A 20,246-nucleotide genomic window follows, 5' to 3' on the forward strand; every position below is an offset into this window, starting at 1 on the left:
TTTCCCCCCCCCCCGTTCTCTTCCTGCTCAAGGGCTACATTTTTGGCAGTGAATGCACTTCTTCAGTTTACAAGTGACCTCCTTCTCAAGGCACCAGCTTGTATGGTGCTTTGAGAACATTTCCTTCCCCTGGGCTTTTTTTCCAGGTCAGGTTCTTTGGGAAACAGACTCTGATACTCTGTCTGTAGAAGGTTTGCTGAGGAGTGAGTGCTTGGGGTTGCTACTTGGGGTGGGGAAGTGAGGGAAGCAGGACTGGGCAGAATATGTTGGGATGGCCCTGCAGTTAGTTGTCACAACTGGGCAAGTGGGTGGGACATTTATACCTCCATGTAGACCAGCCATTGTGTGTGGTTGCCTCTAGGGAAGGGCATGTCTTCAGTAAGGAAGTTCCTTTTAGTGGAGGACAAGTCCCAAAGAGGGATTTGGCTAATGCCTGTTGGCCACCAGTACCCCCAGCTGCTGGTGGATGAGGTCAGTCCTGGAGGGGAATCAGGGTGGTGCTCCCCTTACACCCTTCAAACCCAGGGGCCCCAAAGGCTCCCCACTGCTGCTAGTCCGGGGGTCTCAGCATCCATTGATGCCTCTCTTAACCTGCTCACACCTCTGTAACATCTTATCTTTGTTCAGTTCTCTTAACTGAACCATCTGAGTTGATTTGTTTCCTTTCAGAGCCCTGACTAATATAGATATTAATTTAAAAATCACATGAATGTATAAATACAAACTCTCATATGTTCAAGAAGGAGAAGTTCAGTACCTGATGATAGGGAGAACTGACCTGGCTGGGGAGGTGAGGGCAGGTTTAGTCAAGGAAGTGATGTGAGTGAACATCTGAAGGGGGAGTCAAGGGAACTATAAAGAAGAGAATAAGGGGGGGGGGTAAGGGGGGGGGAGGAGGAAGGAGAGACTTTTTTTTTTTGGCCATGCCACGCAGCATGCATGATCCTCACTGACCAGGGATTGAACCCGTGCCCCCTGCAGTGGAAGTGCGGAGTCTTAACCACTGGACCGCCAGGGAAGTCCCGGGAGAGACTCTTAACTGAAGAAAATGTTGAGTCTGTACGGCCCGCCCCACTCTCAGGTGAGGGCGAGAGTAGAGGCTGGAGAGAAAGGCAGGACCACACCTTCAGGCTTTAAGCCCCCCATTAAGGATAATCCTAAAGGTATTGGAAATGCTTTGAAGGTTCTCTAGCTGAGGGCCATAATCAGATTTGCATTTGAGGAAGATCTCTCTGGCTAATCAAAGACCAGTGTCATTTTTAATTTGGGGAAAATTACCACTTGCCTTCCAGTGTCTGTTAAAAGCAGAAGACTCTTTGGTTTACAGAAGTCTCCAGACTGACTGGACAGAAATTTCTATCACTTGGCAAATCCCACATATAAACTACAGTATATTTCCTGGACTGAATGTTACATGTTACACCCCACTGTGCCTATTGTGTCTTTTTCACATTATGATAATTTGTTGCATTTTTTCCTACTGGGTAAGTGATACTAATAGTGTATCAACCATGAGACTTTTCATACAATAACAATTTGTACTATGTATCAAAAAGTTGGAAAATACTGTATACTCTATCAGGACTTCTGATTTTGCTTTCCACTAGTTTTTGGAGTCTTTACAAAGTATATAAACTTCTACCACTTTGGTTCTGGAGTTGATTTCATAGGATTTCTCTTTATTCTCTCTTCAAATATGTTAATGGAAAAGTGTGAATACAGAGCGCTAGTCATGGTTTCATGTACAGATGTAGTCTTGGACCTCAGGGCTCCTTTCTGCTTTCTCAGTTCTTGTTGACTGTTGAGCAGAGATCAACAGAGTCAAGGGCAGAGCCTGATCCCTTGCAGAATTTATGAATGGAGGAAGAGGGGTGACAGCTGCACAGAACAACTGACAGGAGGGCTGTGACCAGAGCCCAGAACACCAGCCTCCCCCAGTGTTTCTATCCTGTCACCCTTCCCAGCACCCCCTGCCTCACCCAGAAAGGTCCCAAGCTGGGACCTGGGAGTTTAATATGCCATTGCTTTCTGCCTCTAGTAATTTAGGCATGAAGATTCTCTTGATCTAAATAATTAACCTAAAAACAGTTGATTCTGCCATCTCATTGGGTTAGTGTTACTGGTTTAATTGTGTCCCTTAAAAAGGTATGTTGAAGTTCTAGCCCCCAGTACCTCACACTGTGACCTTCCTTGGCAGTAGGATCTTGGCAGATGTAATAAGTTAAGATGAAGTCTTACTGGAGTAGGGTGGGCCCTTAATCCAGTGTGACTGGTGTCCTTATAAGAAGGGTAGAGACACAGAGACAGAGACATGTGGGGAGAACGTGGCCATGTGACAATGGAGGCAGGGATTGGACTGATGCATCCACCTCTAAGCCAAGAAACACCAAAGATTGTTGGCAAATACCAGAAACAAGAAAGGATTCTCCTCGACAGGTTTCAGAGGGAGCAGGGCCCTGCTGACACCTTGATTTCATATTTCTAGCTTCCAGAATAGTGAGACAATACATTTCTGATGTTTTAAGCCATCCAGTTTGTAATTTGTTATGGCAGCCTGAGGAAACGAACACAGTTGGTGTCAATTTTTATCATAAACCCTGAGGTGAAACCCATATCTATTATCATGTAAAGTTTGAGTCCTTTTTGATAAGATTTACTGACTCCTATAGGGACAAAAAAGATTTATTGAGCACTGTAGAAAATATTTTGTTTCAAATGGGGCAAATATTTTATTTCCATTAAAGGCAGATTTTAATTTTTACCTTTTGGATAATTATCAAGAAGTAGACATCAACTGTACATCCCCTAGTTGGTTGATGCAGTTTGCTTTCCTTTGTCATTAAGAACATTTCTTTTTTCCATTCACATAACCATAAGTCATTGTTCTATCTCTGAGATTTCATATCTGGTGCCCCCTTCTCTAATCACCACGTTCGTGCCTATTTTTTCTGATATTCTCCTGCAGCCACTTCAGGCCCATTCCGTGAAGTTCTGGGCCTTCCCAGGACTGCATGCTGGAAACTCTCCCCTCGAACTCAGGCCGTTTACTTATGTTTGTCCACCACATTCTCCAATCCACCTCATACTCCACAGACAGCCTTTTAATGATGACCTTCATCGTGACCTTGATCCCCCTGAAGTTCCCACTGTGTTAATTTGCAACCGTCTGCTCTCTCTGTTCTGGGGCTTCTAGAGTGCAGAAAAGTTAGATCCATGTACCTCTTACTCAAGCCATCCAACTCACCTGAGCTGTCATTCAGTAATTCTTGTATTCTCCACTTGTTGAGTTGCTAAGAAACTCCCCACATTTCCTTTCTTATATCCCCTCCAAATGGATGGTTTCTGCTCCCGTCTTACTGAGATCTAGGCCATCTGGCAACTTCATTTGTATTCTTGGTCTCTTCCTTCCATATTCACTTAATTGTCTCCAGAATCTTCAATCCCTTGATCACCCACTACTTCTTCCCCTCATAAATTCCTGTATTCAACTGAAGTAACAGAAAAATCCAACCAACAGTTTAGTGCTTCTCAAACTAAAATATTACAATACATCTGATTCACCTGGGGAGCTTGTTGAAACAGATTCTCAGTCAATCTGGGGCCTGCGATTCTATAGTTCTAATGAGATCCCAGGTGATGCTAACGTTCCTGGGCCCCAGACCACGAGGATTTACCCCTTAAGTGCATATGGGGTCATCCTGATGGGGCAAGTGCAGTTTTTGCATGATGGCTTTCATTCTTCTGGGTTGCCTCTCATGGTCTCAAGATCCTGCCGCAGTTCCAGATATCCCATCACGATCGGAGTGCATCCAAAGGCAGGAGGCAGGGGTCTGACCAGAGAGATGACAATGAGAGAGCCTTCTCTGTTCTCTCCCCTCTCATCAAGGAGGTGAATATTTCTCGAAGGCTCCCACTTCCCCTTAAAATTTATTGGCTTAGATTTGGTTCACACCTGACCACTCACTGTCAAACCAGGATGGGACAGAAGGATTATGACATCTCAAGAGGCTGGACATACTGGTACACAAGGTGAGTTCTGTCAGCAGAAAGGGGGAGGATGGCCCACTAGGGTGGGCAGTGTCCTGGTTTTCCTAGCGCCATCTTGAGCCAGTGGTTTTCAAGCACTACTTTGAGGGGAAAAATGTTTTGATAATAATGCCTTATCGAATCCGTTTTTGAGCTTCTTTTCATGGCAGTTTTCTCTATGAATGTTCCATACACACACACACATACACACACACACACACACACACACACAGATATCCTCTCTCTATATATATCCTCTCTATTCATATCACTGATATCTGGCTTCTGCCCCCACTGTCATAATGGAATTGTTCTTTTGAAGGTTGCCAATAACCCCTTCCCCACTTACCTCTACCTGCCTCGTTTTGGCCACTTTTTCAGTCTGAAGCCCCGTTACCCTAGGGATTGGTGAAAGCCACCACTCAGATTTCCTCCTCTGTTTTCTTTCAATCTCCTTTCTTCTCCTCTTGCCCCCTGGCTGGGGCCTTTCCCTGACTTGGACCTTAGCTCTCTGCTCATCCATCCTTACACTTAGTCATCTATTAGCTCTTAGGACATCTGTTCTCATGTATTCAAGTATTACCTTTAAGTATTACCTCTACGGCTCCCAAACCTTATCTGAATTCCACCCTCAGATCTTTACCTACCCATCAGATCCTTCTAACTGCATGTCACACCAAACCACTTCTCTCCCAAATGAGATTCTTTTCCTACTTTCCTTAACTTAGTAGGTGGCATTAAATTCTTCTTGGAATAAATTAGCATAGTGTTTTCTGTTATATATATTATTTTACAGGATGTTAATTGGGAAGTTGTGACTGATGCACCAGGAAATGACAGCTATCAGATACCAAAATGAGTTAGGATGGAGACTACAAGGTGGAAATCTCAAAGTACTAAGTGGTTGAGGACTGATGAGATACCTATTCAGACAGAGGCTACAAAAGAGGTTACTGTGGGGAGGGCTTTGGGAGGAGGATTTGTTTGGATGGAGCTGCCCGGGGAGTTCTGGCCTCACTCCGCAAGGGTAGGGGCGCTGGCATCTACCACCAAGCCAGGTGAGGACTTTCTCAGAACCCCTGAGCGCGTGCTGTAGGCTCCAAGCTGACAGTGGATGGTGCCAGATTCCCACCTGAGGAAGGGACTGCATCCTATGGGGCAGAGTAGAGGGCCATGTCTGGGAGGAAGTTGTTCTACCTTTCAACCATAAGCTTTCTAGAAATGTGTGAATCTCAGAGACCATATGGGAGTCCACAGTAGGAAGGTCAGCTTGGGGTCATTTTGAAAGGGATTCTGCCTAAAAGGTCTTGCTGGAGAGTTGAGAGGACCCAACAGCGAGAGTCTGTGCGGAGTGGACTCAAGGAAAACCAAGACTGAGAGACTTCCTTGCCAGCGTCTCAGGAAGTATGTTCAAACATTCCCTGTAGGGGCCACAGAAGTGTTCATGAAAGATTTGGCTTCACACGTCCATCAGGCCCAGAGGGTGTGATGCCCTTTTTGTCAGAGTACCAGTACCTTATAAACTTTCCTGCTGCCCCACTCCTCCCTCCCCTTATGATCGTTAGCAAGCTGGCCGGGGAGGATGAGATGGAGGACAAAGCCCTTTGCCTGACTTCTGCCCACAGAAAGCCCTGCTGGGGAAGGGGCAAGATTTTAATTACTGAAATAAGAGCATGTCTTATCTCTAAGTAATAGCAGGATTTTCAGTTGCCTGAGAGAGAACAAAATAGTTATGGGACTGCTTGAGTTGTCATTAAGTGGAAGGGGAAGAACTATCCTTATTGAACTGATTTTTAACGGGGCAGCAGGCAACAAAAATTGAGTTGCTTTTATGGGTACACTCCATGAATCCTGTTTATTCAATGTTCTGGTTATGTGGAGAGCTTAAAGTCAGCGTCTGGAGTACTGAAATCATTTTATTAAAAAATGATTGCATAAATTAATGAACAGTTAATGAACAATGCTGAACCACAACAGTCTGCTGAAGCAGTTAGTGTTATTCATGATAAAGGACATGTATCTAGACTATGTAAAGACCAATTCCTTCTTAATAACAAAAAGACAATAATCCAGTCTTTCAAAAATGGACAAAATTTCTGAACAGACATTTCTCCACAAATGTATGCTATCTTATTACAAAGAAGAGAAACAAATGGCTAATAAGAACATGAAAAGATGCTCCAAATCATTAGCTTTCAGGGAAATGTAAATCAAACCCACAATGAGATACCACTTCACAACCATTAGGATGGCTAGAATTAAAAAGATAATATCAAGTATTGGTGAGGATGTGGAGAAATTGGAACCCTTATACATTGCTGGTGGGAATGTTAAATGGTGCAGCTACTTTGGAAAATGGTCTGGCAGTTCCTCAAAAAGTTAAACACAATTACCATGTGACACATCAGTTCTACTCCTGGGTGTATACTCAACAGAAATGAAAACCTATATCCACACAAAAACTTGTACATGAATGTACATAGCAGCAGTACTTATAATAGCCCCAAAGTGGAAACTCAGCTGTCCATCAACGGATGAATGGATAAACGAATGTGGTATATCCATGCAATGTAATATTATTCAGCCATAAAAGGAACTGAAGCACTTATATAGGGTGTAACATGGATGAACCTGGAGAACAGGATGCTAAGCAAAAGAAGATAGACACAAAGGGGCACATATTGTGTAATTTCCTTTATATGAAATGTCCAGAAGAGGCAGATACATAGAAACAAAAAGATGAGTGAGTATTGAAGAGAACTGTTTTTTTGGTGGAGGGGGTGGATAGAGGAGGAGGTGATTAAAATGTTCTAAAATTGTGATGTTTGCGTAACACTGAATATACTAAAATCCACTGAATTGTATACTTTAAATAGGTGAATTATTTGTGAATTCAAAATGTTATTTCTGGTTCCCTGCACCGGGAGCCCCCTGATGGCTGGGATGGAGCCAGCTTTGCTGACTGTATCTTATTTCTAGCCAGTGCTTCACACACAGGCGCTCAACAAATGCTTCTTGAGGGAATCACACACTTTTATACTGTACCTGATGTTTATACGGTGCTTCATAAATTTCAAAGCATTTTTTTCAGGGACAGCAGCAGTTCCTTTGTGCCTCATAATAACCCGAAGGTTGTCAGAGTGGGTGATCTATGAGACTGTTATTTGCCCATATTGTGAAAAATGATCAGCTGTACAAGGGAAAGACCAAAACCCATTTCTATCTATTAACTTTCATCTGAAGGTGCTCCCTTAGGCCTGTTTATCTTGCATTTCTCCTGTCTCCCAGAGAAAGGGAATCCACTCTGTAGTACAATCAGCACAGCTCTGGGAGACTGATTCCCAAACTGCAACCCAACAGCACAGCAATTCGGGTCACTTGGGGGGCAGAAACCGAAGAACCGAGATTCCTTTGCTGAGCAAACATAGCGAGGAGGCCAGTGAGATTTTAGCTTCAGGGTATTGGACTCAGTCTCCTCAAATACTTCTAACCAGAAGGTTTGAGTTAGTGGGGTGTCCCATGACCATGATCTCAGTAGCATTTAGCTTAAACGTCTTCCAGGCACCGAATTCAGGGTTCTAGGTTCTGGGCCGCCCTCTCCCCCGTCCCCCCGCCCCTCGCTCCCCACTTTCCCAACACACACACACTCACTCTCTCTCTTTCTCTCTCACATGCTTGGGGCAAGAAACCCAGATTCAGCACATTTCTCCAGGACCCTTCCAGATGGAGGGGAGAGAGCCACAGGAGGAGCCATTTTGCTAAGAAAAACTCACTTGAAGCATCTCCAAAAAGAAGTCCTTAGAGTCCTCCCCGCCCCCCAGTTGGGACGCGCGCACTCCTAGTCGGCTACAGAACCCCTGGCCACTAGGCGATTTAACGAGGTCCTCTTTTAGATCCACCGAAGCGGCCCGGAAGCCGTGGCCGCCTTCCAGAGGGGGACTGGGAGAGCCTAGGGGGACCCACAGAGGCCCCGGGGGGTCGCCGGCGAGCGGGGCGCGCTGACCCGGGCCCCGCAGGCAGAAGCGCAGGTGAGCAGCCGGAGCTGGGCTCGCCGCCGCCGCCGCCCCCGTGCCTCCGCCCCGCGGCGCCCCAACCCTCCCCGCACGGGGGCCGGGGGTCGGGCGAGGGCTCTGCCCAACCGCCGGGGGGGCTTTGACGGGAAGTGGGGCGGCGACGTGGGAACCCCCGGACCGGGCGGCCGTGCCCGGCCCGCCAGGGTGCGTCCAGGCGCGGGGCCACCACCTCCCCGCGAGCGCTGGGCGCGCCGGCCGCGGGAGCCGCAGGTGGTTCCCCGGGCCGGCCCTTTTCTCCTCCCCCTTTCCTTTCTTTCGCCTCCCCTCCCTCTCGCCCGGTGTCGGCGGCACTTCCCCCGCTTCCTCCTCCCTCTCCAATCGGGAGGGAGGGAAGGAGCCGCCGGCTCTTTCCTGCCTCCCTGCAAACTTCAGCGGGACTCGCGTCTCCACTCGCTGCCTCGCCCGCCGCGCCCCCAGCCCGGGAGCTGCTCCTCGAACTTCCTTTGGCCGCGCGGCCCGGGAACCCTGGCGGCTGGAAGGGCGCCGCCGGGCGCCAGGCGGCCGCCGCTCGGACCCTCCGGAGCCCTTCCCCGCGGCTCCCCGGGCGGCCGCCGCTCCTCCTCCTCGCCGCCCGCCCGCCCGTCGGTCCGTCCCGCCCGCCCGCCTCGCCGCTCCCCGGTGGGTAGGAGCCTCTCGGCTGCCCTCTCGGCGCCCCGCCGCCGCCCGGACTTTTCTTTGTGTTGGATGCGGACTGGCGCCCCGCGCCGACGGGGGCCGGACTGAGTGCCGCGCTCGCCCGCGCCGCCCGGCCCGGCCATGCCCTTCCACCAGAGGACCGTGGAGCCCGCGCGGCTGCGCCAGCCGGAGGCGGCCGGGGCGGCGGGCGCGCCGCTCTTCCGCTCGCTGGAGCAGGTCAGCTCGCACGCCCTGGTCTGCCTGCTGGAGCAGCTCGCCGACCTGTCGCGCTGCGCCGGGGACATCTTCGGCGAGCTCGAGGGACAGGCGGCCGCCCTGGGCCGCCGCACCGCAGCGCTGCACCGCCGCCTCGACGCCCTGCACGCCGCCACCGCGCGCCTCGACCACCGCCGAGTGAAAATCCGTGAGTGGCAAGCGGCTCGGGGGAGGGGAACGAGGCGGGGAGGCGCCCAGCCTGCTGCTCCCTCCCGCCCCCTGGCGGCCCCGAGCCGGCTCTCGGGCATCCGCGCGGAACCCCGGAGCCCCGGCCCAGCGCGAGGGTCGGGCTCTCGAGTGGGGACGGCGGGACCCGAGACCCGGCGGCCGTGCAGGTGGCGGGCGCGTGTGGCGCTCTCGGGTTCCGAAGGTTCCTGGCCGCCTCGAAGGAGTGGGCGCCCTGATGGAGTGTGAGAATTGGGCTGGCCCCGTCCCACTGTCCGCTCCTTCCCTCTTGTTTGTCTGTGTGGGAGGCTGAGAGGAGCCCCGGGGGCGCTGTAGGCAGAGGAGGAGCCGAGGTCGTGGGAGAAGGGTCAGGGAAAGGTAGTCTGTTGGAGAAGCAGGGTACCACATAGGTATGGACTTACGGTGATTCCAGTCCTTGAGACTTAAGGAGGATCCGTTTGTGAAAATCTCTGAGGATCTCAGCGAGCGTTGGGGCTGCATTCACCTCTCTGACCGGTGCTCTTACCTAAGTACAAACAAAAGTTCGCTTTTAGTTCAGCGTTTTCTTTTTTGGTGCCAATTTTTGCCTCTTCCCGACCCCCGGCCCCTTCACTGACCCACCAGCTCTTTTTAATTCTGGGAGCCTTGACCTCGTAGTGAGACTCGGCATCCCATTCGTCTTTGTCTAACCTCCCCCAACTCTGAAAATCAAGTCTCTGTCCTGAGGTAGTGATCTCTCCGAGCATCTATTTCATTTCAGCAGCTTAACCAGCTCCAGTGAATGAAGTAACTGGAATTTCCTGTTGGCCCAAAGTAGAGAAGCTTTCAGTGTGATGTTTATGTGGTTTCTCCCCTTTTGGTACATGGACTTGGTCATATTCCTCAGTGTAAAGAGTAAAGTGGAGATGGTTGATGCATTGCAGGGTGGGAGGGGAGGTGTTGGTGTAAAACACGCCTAGATTTCAGCAGCTGTGGATGAAATACTGTCTCTCTTAGAATCACTTCATATGCAATCTTGAATAGCTGGTTTACTTTTTTTTTTTTTCATCCTTGCTAGAAAAGCTTAGCTATATTTTACCACTTTACAACTGGAACAGTTCAAGTTTTTAGTACTTTAATACTGGTGAGATTGTTTGCTGTAATACATCTTTCTCCAAGTTGTGAAGTTATGTGATGGTTTTACATTTTAGAGTTCATCTCTCTGATATTGCTGTCAACACATCCTTATAAGTTGTGGGCTGTTCTCAACCAGGGAGAGTTCCCCCCATTCCTCCCCCACCAAAAAAAAGTTAGAAAGGGGGAAAAAAAGTCAAAATGGTCTCATAAAGTTGTTGGACATAACAAGAATATATCTACTTAATGTGAATACTGACCTCATGCATCAGGATATACTGTCTTAGTGGAATGTCATTGTCATCTCAGTAATCACTAGATGCTTCTATGACTTTCCCGTGTAGAGTGTCTGTGTGTAGGTGAAGGAGAATTTCACCCTTGAGGAATGCTGTGATGAGGCAGATCTGACTGCTAGGTGAACTGATCTATTGTGGGAACTGAAAGACAAGAGAAAACTCCCTGGAGGTCAAGAACTTCTTTTGCCAGTTTTGTTTTACATTTGAACATATCACTTTTCTTGCTTTTCATACATATGCACCAATAGCTAAGGTTCATAGTCAAAATCCCCCAAGTTCCCTGAATTAACTAAGGTTGTCCTAATTAGTGACTGAAGTAACTCTCTTCAAAACTTTTCACAAGTTTCTTTGAATCTTTGGCTTTGATTTCATACTGGAAAACCTGGCTCATCCTTCTTTTTAATGATGGAGAAGGAAGGCTTTTATTAAATATAATTATGTCTGAGAGTGGAAGTACACATATAGAGAAGAAAGCTGAACTATAAAGACATGGTGTTTTTGTGGTTTTTCACCTTCACACACTTAACTTTTTAATATGCTAAGATGCATTGCAACACTATGCATTCATCTTATTTAGACTCTGTTAGGATTCTTTTTTTTTTTTAATGTCTTGTTCCTGTGTAAAAGCTACATTTTGAAGTCATTTTGGTCCCCTTTCAGGCAGGCCTAGAGAATAACATGCTACATTAGAATGGACGCATAGACTTTTAGACTTGAAACTGACTGTAAAGGACATCTCTTTCATTAACTCTTAACAGGGGAGGAAGTCGAGTCCAAGAGAGTTGAAGTGATTCGCCCCAGGTTAGGTGGTGGGCTAATGGCACAGCTGGGCCTGGAGCCCAGACCTGATTGACTCGCCTCCTGTCCCACTGCATATATCCTGCCCCTTTTAGGGTCACGTGGGAATGGGGAACAATTTAGATGCATTCCATAAACAGTCCCAAGGATGACAATGACCGTTTAATTTCATCCTTCTTGTCAGATAAACCTTGTAATGAGTCTCCCAAGGAGCAAGTAACAGAGCTGAATAGTTTATCAGAAGCCAGAGTGCAGCAGCAGTGATGGGTCTCTACTATAATCAAGGGTGTGAGTGGAGCTGTTTAAAAAACGTATACACTTTTACCTTTCCAATACAGAAACAGCATTTTAGTCCTGTGGGCGAGCCTTGCCTCAATAATTCTGAGAAGTATTTAGTCAAGTTTGCCATTCCTCAAAATCTCATAGGTAGTCATCCAAAATAATTTTTTTGTTATAATTGGGGATAACATACATCATTTTTTCCCTCCTGCTTATCCTTAAAGACTCCCCTAATGCTTCCCCCAACACCACCAGGTTGGAGGGAGGGTTCCCATGGCATCCAGTATAGGCATCTGTTCGGTCCCTCCATCCCCACATTTACCAGTGTGGGCTGAAATCCTCTATTCATTTCTGCTCCCCTCTGCTAGATAGCAAGCTCCTGAGGTCAAGGATGGCTGCATCTTTGTTTTTCCAAAGTTTAAAACAGTGCCTGGAATGCGACAGCTCAATCGATATTTGAACTGAACTAATATTTAGTTTCCTAGTGCTCAGTGTCAGGAAGAATAACTACAAAAACCTTTGGGAGGGACTGTTACACTGACTGCTGCAAGTCTGCACGAACAAGACAATTGCTTTATTTTATTTTATTTATTTATTTTTTTAAAAGGAACATTTTGTTTACTTATTTTTGGCTGCGTTGGGTCTTTGTTACTGTGCATGGGCTTTCTCTAGTTGCGGCGAGCGTGGGCTACTCTTCGTTGCAGTGTGCGGGCTTCTCATTGCAGTGGCTTCTCTAGGTGTGCAGGCTTCAGTAGTTGTGGCATGCGGGCTCAGTAGTTGTGGCACACAGGCTTAGTTGCTCCGTGGAATGTGGGGTCTTCCCAGACCAGGGATAGAACCCATGTCCCCTGCATTGGCAGGCAGATTCTTAACCACTGTGCTACCAGGGAAGTCCCGACAATTACTTTAAAAACAAATGAAAGAGTAAACTTTCTGCCTCTTTAAGGTTATGAGTTTACTTCCATAAAAGTCAAATGTCGTTAATTCTGCTGACAAAATAAGTTCCCATTGAGAATAGTGACAGTGGCCAGAAATTTGGGTAGTTACATCTTGGCTCTGTAAGTAATCGAAACAGACTTTTCTATACAGAAATCAGTAGACACTCAATCTAACAGCCCTGTATTATTTTTAAACCCTGAGTGATTTGTTTCTTTTTATAATTAATAATAACATTATACTATGTAGCACTTTTATAACTGAAAGAATGTTTTTTAATTCTTGCCAGGTAGGAAGGCCAGGTTGTAGTATATCCGTTTTATGGACAAAGAAATGGAAGTTCTGGAATTAGTAAGAGGTATACATATACAGACATAGAGTCTTCGGATTTCTAGTCCCAAACTTCACCTTAACAGTGCTTCCTGGGTGAATACGAAATGTGATTGTCGAAACAGAATCGGAAAAAAGATGATTTGCTGGCTTTTTTCCCTTATAGTTCCAGAAAAGCAGATTTTTCTCCTCCTTAGATTCTAGAAGTGTTCTAAGTTCAGGGAGGTTTGTTGTGTTGCACGACTGTAGGGGCACCGTTCACACCTTAGTGTATGTTAACTGCGCTTCCGTGGGGTTGGTGCGGTACTCAGCATGGGCACCCGTACGTGATGGCCTTGGTAGAATGTATACAGTCTTCATAGGTGAGATAAATGGCATTCAGGGTAGCTTGCTGGCAGAAAGATCGTACGGGCACTATTTTTGCATAAACAAGGTATGCGTTTGTATTGTCTCTATTAGGCAGACACTACAGCCTAATACTTTCTGGGTGGTGCTTTAAGTGTCAAGCTGCATTGTCCTACCTCACAATGACTGTTCTCCTGACCCAACCAGAGGGTTGGCTGGTCCTGATGTCAGAGTATCTTTGCTTTTTTCTCAGAGTGAGTAGTCTTTCATGCAAGGTGCTTGTCAGAGTTGGGAAGACAGTACAGACTTCACTGCACTCTTAAGAACAGGTTGTGTGATTGTTTTTGTGCCTGCCTGCCTGCCTGCTGATAAATGTTTGTTATTTCTGGTGACACTGGCATAAGACTTGCTTTCATTGAAACATACCACATGCTGGGGAGGATGTTGGTGTGGAAATGAGGTCTCCACCCACCTCTAATCCCTGGATGGTCCCTAAATGTACTAATAGAAACTGACAGCTGAGCGGCCAGATTGCACCTCAGGTTTAGGCGGCCGCAGGAGATGAAGCAGTGTTTCCCATACTTGCCTGGCCTTAAGAACTGCCTGGAACTCTCGTTTAAGTTACGGATTCCCAGACCCTTCCAAAGCTTGTTGAGCCGGAGTCTCCAGTATACTTAACAAGTGCCCTTGTGTTCTTAGAGGACCGGGAAGAGTGCTGAAATAGACAGGAAAGCTCACTGGGTTGAGAATTGGGGGACTTGAGTCTGGCTTCACCTCTGCCATTTTCTAAGCAGATTTGGAGCAATGTATTCAAAACCTCCTTTCCTTATGTGTAAAATAGAGACTTTGTCTAAAATAACCTCTATGGGCCTTTCCAATTTTGGCATTTTGAGATGCTAATGAGGGGTTACTATCTGATAATAGTAGTGTCTCAGATGACCTTGTAAGTACAACTTTGATCAATAATCTCTCTCTGATTCTTATCGTTAGGCATCTAAAAAAGTGTGTCTAAAATCAATTCTTTATGACCGTACGGACTCTTTTAACTCATATTTTACCCACATGGAGTGCATGGAGCTTCACATCTTGAGGGGTTAGTCATTTTCCAAACAGATCCGGTAGGTACTTGTTTCGAATTTGCGTATATCCTGCCCACAGTCCATTCATAGCTTCCTCTTCATCTTTGAAAAGTGATAACATCATTTTGGAAAGAGAACTGTTTAAATGCATTTGCCATATGTTAGATTTCTTAAAAAGAGAGTTATTTTTGAAAAAAATTATGAGCATATATTGTTTAAGCCGAAACATCAATCTACTCTTCGACTCCTGGGTACTGAAACTATAATTACTTGGTTTAAAAAGCTACCTACATTTAGGTTGAAATGATTTATTAAGCAACTATCTGGTTTTCCGCTATATGAGAGGAAGAGCCAGTATTAAAATTTCATCTGTACGTATTGTGTTAGGATTGGGACTAGCAAATGAAAAAGCTTACATAATAGGAGAGAAATCTTTGAGAGTCTTAATATTTTGGAAGAAAATTTAGAAACAGAGAAGAATAACACAGTGTTTGCCTCTGGCTATCATTTTAATATGTTTTAAAAATCACATTTTAAGTATAAAATAAAATGGTTTGCACCTAACTAAGCACCTAGTAACTTATTTATTTACCTCTGTTTCTTCTCAAATTGGCTTATATCCTGGAGTGAATTAATTTTGCAAGATTTGAAGTTCAAAATCAGCAGGATGGTGCTGGATGATGTTACAGTTGTGGTAGCGGATGTTACATTTGTGCTGCGCGCCTTAGCAGCGCTTTAGACAAATGTAGCAAAAGAGATGGAGCATCTGTTTTTTTGTTGTTTTTTATTTTTTTAAATAGTGCTGCAGTGAACATTGTGGTACATGTCTCTCTCTTTTTTTAAAAAATTAATTAATTAATTTATTTATTTATTTTTGGCTGCGTTGGGTCTTCGTTGCTGCGTGCGGGCTTTCTCTAGTTGTAGTGAGCAGGGGCTACTCTTTGTTGCAGTGCGTGGGCTTCTCATCGTGGTGGCTTCTCCTGTTGTGGAGCACGGGCTCTAGGTGCATGGGCTTCAGTAGTTGTGGTGTGCAGGCTCAGTAGTTGTGGCACACGGGCCTAGTTGCCCCATGGCATGTGGGATCTTCCCCGACCAGGGCTCGAACCCGTGTCTCCTGCATTGGCAGGCGGATTCTTAACCACTGCGCCACCAGGGAAGTCCGGAGCATCTGTTTTTGAATGAGGATTCTTCTGAGAAAAGGCCCTGGAGGTCCCAGCCTCAGTCCCTTTCCTTGTGAATTAAATGACATGTCTGTGAGAGCATTTAGCATCACTCCAACAAAAAAAATGACATCAGTGGTATCAATATCTAGGCAGCAGCACAATTCCAGTTTCTGGTATTGGGCTGTCTTTTCGGCAACTTTGTATTGTCTGATAGTGAGGACAGCTAATGTCAGAGCACTTGCTATAGGCCAGACACTTTACTAGGTACAACAGCTCCAGGAAATGGATACCATTATTATTTCTGTTCGACAGATGATGCAGCTAAGCCACAAATAATTTGTTTGTCTGCATTCACAGCTAGTAAGCAACAGAGCTGGGACTTGAACCCAGGCAGACCTGTGTCCAGAGCCTGTCCTAACCATTCTGCGGTACTATCTCTCCTCAAGTCATGATTATTTTGCTACTCAGATGAGGAAAGTGAGGCTAAGAGGATATGGCAGAAACCTGGCAAATGTCTGGTGGGGGCGGACCGGGGGAAACTCTTAAGTCTTTTGATCTTCTCCCTTTTCCTTCTTTTTTGGTTTTGAAACCTCTCAAACTATTAGCATATAGCCAAGAAATTTGAGACATGCCTCTGAAGTACTTAGCACAGTGCTTGGCACACAGCTAATGTGTATTTAGCCTTTGCTGTTGTTTTGATGACAGTGAAGGCTGAGTTAGCATCTGAGGGTCCATGGATGTTCATGTACTACTGCAGGGGGCCCAGTCCGTCTGAGGCCGCTCACTGAAGCCTAGAAGATGAAGCTTTGGTCGGAGATAAACGTATAGATACTTCTCATTTGAAAACCAGAGAGTTCTGCCCAGGATCTTAAAGTACATGTGGTTCCTGACAGGAAGGTGGGAAGGGTGGTGGTTTCTTTCTGCCTCCCAGGGGTCTGGCCTGTGGAGCTGGGGTTGGAGGAGCGAGCCTTTCTCCCGGGGCCTTTCTGAGGATGTCTGAGAGCCCTCTTCACCTCCATTTCCTCCTTTCTCCTTGTAGCAACTGCAGACCCAGCTCAGCTCCCACTGGGTTCTTAGCTCTAAGAGCGTCCCCTTTACCCCAGATGCCCAGGGAGCTGTCAGCACCTAAACGCTGCTCCCACCTGATTTCACATCCCCATTCAGAACTTGAGGGGAGCTGCTCAGACCTCAGCTTTCCCTGGGCATCTTGGGACACAGAGCAGTTGTTAGCACTATTTCATTCACCTCGTGTTTCCCACACTTTCTGAGTTATCAGATGCACCTGGACCCTGTTTAAAAACAGATTCCCAGAGATTCTGGAGACTCTGAGTCAGCAAGTCTGGGGTGAGGCCAGGAACACGCCTGGCTGACAAGTACCCCCAGGTGATTCTGATTAGCCAAGTTTTGGAAACACCAGTCTGTGCTACGTGTTAGGAATCTGGTCCATTGAAGATGGCGGGCTAGTCCTGCGTTCATGAAGTGTATTTGGGGTTATTCTGCTAGTGGTGAGTTGTGAGGGGTACAAGAGGAACAGGGTCCTTCTTCAGGTACTTTACCGTATGGTGTCAATGATTCAATATGTAAGTAAATATTAAGGAATTAACCATTATTGACAACATCATTTCCTCCCTTCTGGAATAAGATTTTTTTTCCCCCTGTGGGATGGTGGGAATTTTCTCCCATTAGTATTCTTTTATTTTCACTTATTCTTCTGGTTTGTTTCACAAGAAATTACCCACCCCCACCCCCAGAGGAAAGCAGTGTCTTGCTTGGGGAGAACAAACAACTGTTTCTGGTTATTCTGCAGGGAAATCCTCTCTTGTTCTTTCCTCTACTTTTTACCCCTTCCGATTAAAAGCTGGTAAAGTACCGTGTGGGGGATTGTGAAGTAACTGGCTGATTAAAGCGGCAATAACACATGGTAAGATAAAATGGGGGCTTGCTACAGGGCTGTATTAGACATCCGGGCTTGCTACAGGGCTGTATTAGACATCCGACGAAATGTTCTGAGGACTCAGAGAGCACAATGTATACATAGCAAAGGAAATCGAGTTACGTGGAGGCTATGCTACGCACAGCCGAGTTATGCCTGACTACGTTGGCATCTGAGAACGACCGTTGAGGCGCTCTGCCATCTCCCCGCTGATGGTCTGGCTGCGGTGACCACTATCTAGGCAAGGGCGCCGCCTTCCATCTCTCAGGATGTTCCAGCTGTACTTAGCTTAGCTGGTGGCATCTCAGGGAGCTCCAGGTAGCCTGACTCTACAGCTGGGATTCTTTACTTCTGCATTATATGAGGGCTAAGTTTGGTGGAAAATCATGATGCATTCCAAATAATCTTAGCATAACTTTTCATTAAATTTATTGAATAGGCAATACATTTACATTGTTGAAAAAAATATATACAAAGTTATGCATTGAAAAGTCTCACTCCTGCTTCTGTCCCCTTTCTGCCTTGTCCTCCCCCACTGCACTAGAATAACCACTTTATTAACTTCTCTGTATTCTTCCAGAATTTCTTCATGCAAACATAAAAATGTTAATTTATGTTATTTTCCTTTCGTTTGCTATCTATCAATATATAATTTCTGGATTGTCCTATTGCCTTTCTTTATTTGTATATGTGATCCAAAGTGATTATTTTCATTATTTTTCTGTATGTCTTTTAAGCCAGTTTCTTTTTTATTTGTAAAATCGAAGTTAACTTTTTTTTTTGGTCAGAGAATGCAGTTGATTTGGGAAAAACAAGATTAATTAACCTTGAAATGGATTGTTAATCTAAGCACCTTCTTAAATGTTTTTTATTGCCAGTGCTTTGATTTAGATACATTTAAAATATGAGCTTCCCAAGAGATGATTAATCTTTTCCTGTATTAACAAAGGAAAAGGGAGGAGGGGCTTCTGTTAAATGTTTGTAAGAACACAGTGTAAGTTGAGTTTATTTAAAAGTGGGCATTTTCTGCCTTTTATCTGGATATCCAGCATGCTGCATGTGAATTACTTCCTGACGTGGGAGGGGACTATTACTGATATAGGGCTGCATTTGAATTTTAGTGTGGAATGTTTTACTCTGAGATAGTGACTTCATTAGCTAAATAAATGCATATGATCCGGAGGTCTGCTTGGTATTTTAACTTCACTGGCTTGGTTATATCTACCTTGACTGCAGAGTACAGTGCAGAGTGACACTCATAGACATTTGAATGAAGCCACTATGGACATTTGAGTTATTTTTTTCCTGGTTGTCAGCCTGCTTAAGACCAAAAGTTGGTACTGAATTAGTATAGAAATGACTAACTTAAACATTATTCATGAGTGTAGACTCAGAAACTTAATCATTGAATTACACAGCCTACCGTGTAGTTTTGTGTAAATAAAAGTACATTAAAAAGCTTTCAGCCTTGCAAAGTATGTCATCAAACAGTTCTGATTATAAAATTATAATGTATATTCATCATATATTTCAAACCTGTAAAGTACAGAGAATATAAAGAAGAAAAAGTATTACAACCTAGGGAGTGTCCATTTCCTCTTTTTTTTTTTCTGGTTAATAACTATGTATGGATCTATCTATAAGTATAGCAATAGGTAGCATTTTTAATAGAACGGGGAACATCACTGTCGCTATATAATTTTTTGTCCTGATCTTTTAAAACCTAGCTTATATTGTGAGAATTTCCCCCAGGTCATTGACATCCAGAGGCTCTTTTAAATAGGAGAAGCATTGGGGTGCATCTCTCTGACAATCTCTTACTTTGCTTTGGCTCCCAAGTGAAGTCCTTATGATGTTCCCAGGGGTCTGTGTGTTCACACAAGAGTTATCAAGCAGACAGAATTTTTTTTTTTTCTCCTGGTGCTTGTAGGGTTTGTTCTGTGTTTAGTTATTTGAGAACTTGTCAATGGCACTCATGAGTAGTGTCTAGGAGAGGATGTGTTGGAGTTTTATCCGTTAGTCCAGTGGATTGCTAAGTCTTTGTCATTATCCCCATCTGCTTGAAAAATTCATCATATTTTATGTCTAAGATTGTTTGCCCAATACAACGGTTCTCTGTATCCTTGCAGCAAACAGATCGTTGAGTCAAAAGATAGTTGTCTCCTTCCTTCTTTATTGGTTCTTTAGTTGAGCTGCCTTCCTGTTGTACTAATAAATATTATGTTGCTGTTTTTCCTCTGAAGCTACATTTCTTTTTCCCTTGAAACACAAGTAACATTTCCTTTTTCCCTTCACCAAAATGGCAATTAGAAATCTGTCTCAAGGTTTCTCACCTTGGCGGGCACCTTGTCTTGGCAACATATGGGGTCTGTTTAGATTAAGCTCAACAAGATTTAAAAACAAAGGTCTGTCAACTATCTCTTGCTGCAACTTTGGTTCTTGTTTTGTGGAAAGATGAGGATTAACCTTGTTCCTTTTATTGTAAATGTTGGATGGTTTAGTTGAAAAATGAATAGTCTGTGGAAAAATAGGGGGACGGGGCAAATTCACTCATGATAACGGTGGCAGGGGATGAAGGTGTGTAATGGGTGGGAGAAATGTCTTTGAGTGCCATTAGTACATTTCACATAATCTAAATATATTGCTTGTAAATTGCCCAGTCTGCTTAATAATAAGTATTTACATTAACATTGATGCGATGACATTTGTAGCTAACATTTGTAGGCTACTTACTGTGGGCCAGTTTCATTAATCCTCATAAAAACTGTGTAAGAGAGACATTACCACCCCCACTTTACTGATTTTACTGAGGGGCACAG

The 20,246-nt window shown here is 45.3% G+C and overlaps 2 protein-coding genes across 4 annotated transcripts in view; one reads left to right on the forward strand and one right to left on the reverse strand.

The window, feature by feature from the left end:
• Positions 1 to 7,683: 7,683 nt before the first annotated feature.
• Positions 7,684 to 10,000, reverse strand: LOC118905218 (collagen alpha-1(I) chain-like). 2 transcript variants are annotated; one of them, XM_036871766.1, is made up of 2 exons: positions 9,777 to 10,000; positions 7,684 to 9,681 (listed from the first exon to the last, which is right to left on the reverse strand). In XM_036871766.1, exon 2 carries the CDS (start codon positions 9,654 to 9,656, stop codon positions 7,785 to 7,787), a length of 1,872 nt encoding a protein of 623 aa, XP_036727661.1. In that variant the 5' UTR covers positions 9,657 to 9,681; positions 9,777 to 10,000; the 3' UTR covers positions 7,684 to 7,784. The 2 variants fall into 2 exon arrangements, with proteins under 2 accessions (XP_036727661.1, XP_036727660.1); XM_036871765.1 differs by having other exon boundaries at positions 9,773 to 10,000.
• Positions 9,023 to 20,246, forward strand: part of NHSL1 (NHS like 1) — a 239,398-nt gene continuing 228,174 nt past the window's right edge. For both annotated transcript variants that reach the window (XM_036871759.1, XM_036871761.1), the window contains exon 1: positions 9,023 to 9,138. The gene's annotated coding sequence lies outside the window, so the exon portion shown is untranslated. The remainder of the gene's footprint in view (positions 9,139 to 20,246) is intronic.

This window comes from Balaenoptera musculus, chromosome 12 (genome assembly GCF_009873245.2).
Source record: "Balaenoptera musculus isolate JJ_BM4_2016_0621 chromosome 12, mBalMus1.pri.v3, whole genome shotgun sequence".
Classification (NCBI taxonomy): Eukaryota; Metazoa; Chordata; class Mammalia; order Artiodactyla; family Balaenopteridae; genus Balaenoptera; species Balaenoptera musculus.